Source organism: Thalia democratica, chromosome 1, assembly GCF_965202585.1.
Source record: "Thalia democratica chromosome 1, ktThaDemo2.hap1.1, whole genome shotgun sequence".
Taxonomy (NCBI): domain Eukaryota; kingdom Metazoa; phylum Chordata; class Thaliacea; order Salpida; family Salpidae; genus Thalia; species Thalia democratica.
In genome coordinates this window covers 51,086,574-51,092,829 of record NC_139165.1, presented here as the reverse complement: position 1 = coordinate 51,092,829, position 6,256 = coordinate 51,086,574, and the positions used below count along the sequence as shown (strand labels likewise).

General features: G+C 26.0%; 1 protein-coding gene across 1 annotated transcript; it reads right to left on the bottom strand.

Annotated features, from left to right (window-relative positions):
- Positions 1-899: 899 nt before the first annotated feature.
- LOC145828657 (linear primary-alkylsulfatase-like) lies at positions 900-6,256 on the bottom strand. The gene is made up of 5 exons (XM_082936416.1): positions 6,096-6,256; positions 5,464-5,592; positions 4,899-4,997; positions 4,028-4,207; positions 900-2,334 (listed from the first exon to the last, which is right to left on the bottom strand). Exons 1-5 carry the CDS (start codon positions 6,109-6,111, stop codon positions 1,154-1,156), a joined length of 1,605 nt encoding a protein of 534 aa, XP_082792542.1. The 5' UTR covers positions 6,112-6,256; the 3' UTR covers positions 900-1,153.

Below are 6,256 nucleotides of genomic sequence, written 5' to 3'. Positions count from 1 at the left end.
AATAACTATATTAACTAACTAGAAATAACTTTTTAGTTGTAACTTTAAATTAGACTTTTTAATTGAATTAAAAGTAAATAAAATTTACTTTTCTATAATATATTTTGTTCTAAAAATATTTAGTTAGTTTTATTTTTATCTTATATAATCTTTTACTCGGTTTAGAATTTCTTAAATATTTGAGTACATTTTCAAACATTTGTATAATAAAAAAAGTAAAAATTTTAAATAAGGAAAGTTAAAAACTTTGTTTCGTAGAAATTTGAAATTAAGTATATAAAAAAATTAGATAGTTAATAAAGCTAATAGGTATAACATAACATTATCTACAAACCATATCTAATGTCAAAGTTTAAAAAAACGTTTAAAAACCAATTATTTTTTTACCAACTGTTGTTACAATACAAAAAGTAAAAATTATTTATATAATATAGAATATTTATATTAAAAGAAAAATATCGAAATTCTATAGCTTTTATAAACATAATCAGAAAACTTCAACAGAAATTTTATCACCAGTAGTTTATATCATTTATATTTATTTGGCAATTATTAAAACGAACGTATTCAAATTACAATTAATAAAATAATGATTACTAAGCATTATTTCAAAACAAATAAGTAAATAGTTTTAACAAAAATTTTCACAACAACATATATTTCGATAGTTATTTTGGTTTTGTTATAACATTCAAGTTTTTTTGATAAACTAATTTTTTTGATAGCTTTTTTTTTTTACTAGTTTTATTTTAAGTTAATAATTATGTTTCTTTAGACAGGCATATTTTTTACGTTTTTTTTCAAGTATGAAAATAACTCTTTATTTTATGTTTACATAAATTCACATAAATTAACTATTAATAGTAAAAAGACAACAGCTAATTAATTTTAGACACCAGTTTCACTTCTGTGTTATAAAAGATTCAACGATATTTATATAAAAATGGTGTGTTGATATAAAGTACCATTAGCAGCATAAATTTTTCGTTTCTCTTCTATTTAAAAAGTTATAGTACAATATTTAATAAATCAAGTTTTTTGCTAACTTTTATAAATATTTTTTTTACGACTAAACTTAAATATGATTTAGTTGAATTACATGTTAAAACAAATGCTGAGGATAATACTCAGTAGCAGCAACAAAAACATATTTCTAGCTATCAAGAGAACTCATAAACTGTTTAACTATTAATACTGATCCATCTATTTTTATATCCCCTGAAGCATAAGCGACTAAAGCACTTTTTTCCTTTTTAACAATTGAGTACCAAACTTCAACAGTCATAGACAGATGAGTATCAAAATTTTCAGGTAAGACTTTCGGGTTAGGTGTAAACTGAATAATGCAGTTACGGAGCTCGTATGCATAATGCTTGTTTCTGTTAGTAAAAGAAAAAACAATTTTTATGTTTAATGTTGCATCACACTTTTCTGCATTAAGTTGATAAGGAATCATCGACATAAAAACATCTAGTGGTAGCTTTGTTACTAGCTTAAACTTTTGATCATCTGTGACTTTTAAATGTAAATTATTTTTAACCTCTTTGGCACACGTTAGGTAATAATTACGAGCATTAGCACTTTTCATCGTAGTGGCTATTTTAATCAATACATCGACGTAAGCTGCTTCTGCTTGCACGCAATTTTCACAGCTGTGTTTAGCGTAAGAAATAAGTTCTAGTGCCCATTGTAACTCATCATTGAGTTCGAGCTTGTTTTTTTCAAAGTTAAGGTTAGATTTCTCAATACTTTCATTCGCGTACTTTAGTAGCAGCTCGTATCCTTCAAGTCCACTGTGATCTTTTCTTATTAAAAGTTCAGACAGTCTCTTTGAATAATCTCTTTTATTTGTAGGATACAAGCTGACAGGATCACCGTCAAACCATCCGATGTAAGCATTGTAAACTCCGCGTACCGACCACGCCACTGTTCCATAGAACTCCTGTAGGAAACGGTGTTCCTTCAAGTTTGTGGGAAGGTTAACGGCTTGCACTATGTCGTCTACATCAAGCATTTTGTTCATTTGCCTCACAGTCTGGTCATGGACAAACTGGATTGCATCTCTGTAAGCTGTCAAAACGCTCCTGATATAGTCTTTGCCTGCCAAAGGTCCGGTGTGAGACGGTACCATGTGTTCCGCGTTGAAAGAACGGGTGTGCTGAAGACTGGTGTACCATTGATGTGCATTTCTAGCCGGTGACCCTCGAATAGCGTACAGGTTAGGGAAAGATTCGTAAATGTTGTCACCGGGAAAAATTACTTTTTGTCTCGGAAGCCATATTGTAATTCCATCATCCGTTTCACCTGGAGTATGGTACATCTCGATGGTAAGACCTTGAAATTTCTTTAATTAATTTAGTACAAGTATAAACCTTTGTTGAATCTTTTTAGTTGAATAGATAGGTACGTAATTTTAATAAAATTGATTGAAGTAAAGATTTAGACTATATTAATTTGAATTCTTAGTTGTAAATTTAATCTTAAAAGATGTTTTTTTTCAAATTGAACAGTAAGTGATTTTAAAAATATATGCAACACTTTCAAATTATCATTGGTTTAAAGATTTAAAAAGATAAAAATAATTTTGTTTTTATTTTAGAACTTTTTTTGCTTGAATATAATTTTTTATGTATATAGTAAACGGTTTATATTAAAAAAGCTAAAAATTCATAGTTATCATATTGTTTCCTAATTATTTAACTGGTATAAAACATAAAAAAAGATAAAAGTACTTTTTTAAGTGAAATAAATAAGTACAAGTAATGAGGTTTTTTCAGTTGTAGTTTATCTATATTTTAACCATATTTTAATTAATTATTCAATTTAACAATTTACCTTACATTAGTTTTGAATGTTTTTTATAATTTTTATTTAATGCACTAGAGCAGTGGTCTTCACAGTAATTGAAATCTGTGAAGACTAAACTGTGATAAAAGTTATGTGCATCCAAGCTTCAATACCAAAGACCTTTTTTTTATCATAAAATCCAAAATATCTAATAAAATTCTTAATTAATTTGGTGAACTCTAAAGTTTTCGTTAACCCCAAAAATTTATATTCCAAAGTTCATACTAGTTTGCATGAGTGCACACTGCGAAGACCACTGCATTAGAGAGCTTTTTTAAGGAAAACTAGTTTTCAAAACATTCTTTTTTGATAAAAATATGTAATATAGTTATAACTATTCGAAAAGATAAATTTAAGCGCTTGTTAACAAAGATCCCAGCAAAACAAGTTCACTGGAGTATATAATGATAACAAATTAAACTGTAATCTTTCTTTATTACACTAACACATATTTCTTTGTGTTAACGGGTTAACACACTTCAACAGAGCTATAAAAATCAAGAAATTAGTCTAGTTCTATTAATTTGTTTAAGCACAAATTATTGTATAAAGAAAACTCTGATATAAATTAGTTTATAACTTGTCGCTACTTAACCTTCTTTTAGTTTTTAGTTTTCTATAACTCTTTGCAGTTTTTTCCTCTAAATTAAAATACAAGTTTTATGCTATTTATTATAAATTTAAACTTCAAAAAAAGTCGATGAAAGTTAGATTATTTATATTAAACAATTTTTTGAATATGTAAAACACTTAATTAAACCTTTTTACATATTTAAAAAATGTTTTACTATTGAAAAAGTAAATTATAAAAAATATTTTAAGTATTTTTGTTTTTGATAAACTATTACTAAAACAAACTTTAGTTTTATCAAAAATACTATTTATTATTATGTTTTTTTAAATTAAACTCGTTTTCAAGTTTAAGTGTTGTCAATAAACCTATAAAAAAATTATAGGAAAACAATAGCGCAATATGCTGTTGTGTTTTATTTATGTTGTTCAAATTTAATGTCTTTCAATTTGTACTGTTTTTGAGCTGACAACGTCTAAATCTTACTTTAAACTAACGTTAAAACAAACGAGGTAACTAAATTAAAAACTAGAGTTAATTATATTATAAAAAGTTTTTTTTTTTAATAAGTTTAACTGTTTTTAAATTAGAAAATCGACTAGTTTATACCTGATATTACAACAGATAAGTTTTTATCAAAAGTAATTGTAGGCTCTTGAATACTGTAATCTGGGTGTGTTTTAATTTTCAGAAAAGGACCAATTCCACTGTTCACGCTTTCATGTTTGTACTTTAAAATTCTTCCAAACTGACGAACTGCTCTTGGGAAAGCTAAAGGACCCAAATGACCTAAAAAGAAAGCTATGAAAATTAAATACACAAAAATATATTACGCAAAAAGAAACATAATCAAATCTAGACTAGCAATTGCGTTGTCATTTTTAGTTGTAGATAATCGTTGTAAAACATAACTAGAAAATGTTCTAAGATGTTTGCTTACGTTTTTTGCTCATGATGTGAATTTAACCTTTGTCAAATACATTTACTTAAAAACCTTTAAATTTGTATTTTTAGATTTTTACTTTATCTTTTTTCGTCATACAGTATTTTGACAAAGCAGAGTGTAAGCTATTTAGGTTAAAGTTTAAGTATGTATTGTAAATGTCCGCAAACATTTTTAAAGTTTAATCTGTGTAAAAATGTTTGTTTAGATTTATACAGCGCAACTTTTATTTGAAATATAGTAATTGGAAAACATAACTTACTTTTAAATTCCATTGTAATAACATTAAAAAAAAATTAAATTTTACTGACTATATTGTTGCTAAACTTAATTAAAGTGTTGATACACGTTTTTTAGGTCTAATTTTCGATTAGTTTTTAGGTCATGAAGTTGATAAAATCTATGAATAGATACGGTGGTGATATTACAGATTATTCAAATGATAAAAGTTTATTTTTTAGCTATAAAAATTAAAACATGTAATTAAAAATAACATACAAAGTAAAATTTTTAAGTATAAAGATAAAAAATTTTTACCAAATCTTTTGCTTTCATATGATTGTGTTGAATGAGCGTATATTTCAATTTTCTGATTTGAATGGTGTTCAACCAATGCTTTTGCTCCTTGAATGTGGTCTGTATTGGATTTATATCAATGATAATTATTTTCTAAGCAAAAGACAATAAGTTATAAAGTTTAAACTTTGTATTGAATTAGGTTTAACGATAAAAATAGATCGCTTTTCTTAGAACAGGGTTTCCTAAAATGGTAACTTAGGCTGTCAAGGGCAGTATTAATAAGGCGGCAAAAAAGTAAAGGGGTAATTAAGTAGTAAGGGGTACGACTCATTTTTTTATTTCTCCCAAAGAGGGCAATTTTAGAAATGAGTTTAGGAAATCCTGATTTAGAGTAATAAAAATCGTGTTGGCTGTAAGTTTACAATCTCAAATTTTTTTATAATAAAATCAAAATAATTGCTCGTGGCCTTATATAAAAACAAAAGCACAACAATTAAATTAAAAAAATTTAAACGGTTATGAAAGTCTAAAACTAGTTAAACTATCTAAAGATACAAATACAAAAAATTTTCAACATACTTACCTACATGAAAATGTGTTAATATTATAGCTTTTAAGGGTTTTTGGGACACTTTCTTACGAAAATCTGCTAAAATATTGCGAGCTACCTCACCACTTTCAGTTGTGTCTACAATAATTATGCCATCGTCACCTGTAAAAAGTCTAAATTATTTTTCTTCTTTTTAACAGCTAACTAATTAATTTTCCTTAATATATCTAGGTTTAAAATTAAGTGCTTCGATTATTTACTAAAAGATGATAGAAATGTTTTTTATCTCTGCAACTTGTTATTGAAAATTTCTTTAAGTTTGTTAAACTTATAAAATTTATTTGGTATGCATATTAATATAGCTTTGGTTTTTAAAGTTTACTTAAAGTTATAGGATAAACCTATTTTATCTTTGTTTATTGTTTTCAAAATTTTAATTTAACATTGTCTAAACTATGTTTTTAGTTTGGTTTTTTTATTTATTTATTGTTAAATTTTTTATTGTTTTAGTTTAAAAAAAATTAAACTACACTTTAGTGGCAAAAAACAAACGCTCGTTTTTTCACTCAAAGTTAACAAAAAAAAATCAAACCCTTGTTTTTTTTATTTTCAACAAATATAAATATACAGTAAAAACTATAAGTAGATCGGCAATAAAACTTTACCTTCTAAAAATATCATGTTGGAAAGAGCGTACCCAATAGCAACATAAACGCCATTAGTAACTTTCTCTATTCTTTTTTCAAATATTTTGCTATGTTCCCTTAAAGATGCTTCCGCAGCTCCTGCATCAACTGAAAATGAATCAAAATTTTGTTTCTTTTCG

Excerpts from the sequence above, each read along its gene's own strand:
- LOC145828657 (XM_082936416.1), bottom strand. Across the intron at positions 4,998-5,463 it reads ATTAACACATTTTCATGTAG|ACCACATTCAAGGAGCAAAA; the intron begins GTAAGTATGTTG and ends AATCCAATACAG. Across the intron at positions 2,335-4,027 it reads CTTATCTGTTGTAATATCAG|GTCTTACCATCGAGATGTAC; the intron begins GTATAAACTAGT and ends AGAAATTTCAAG.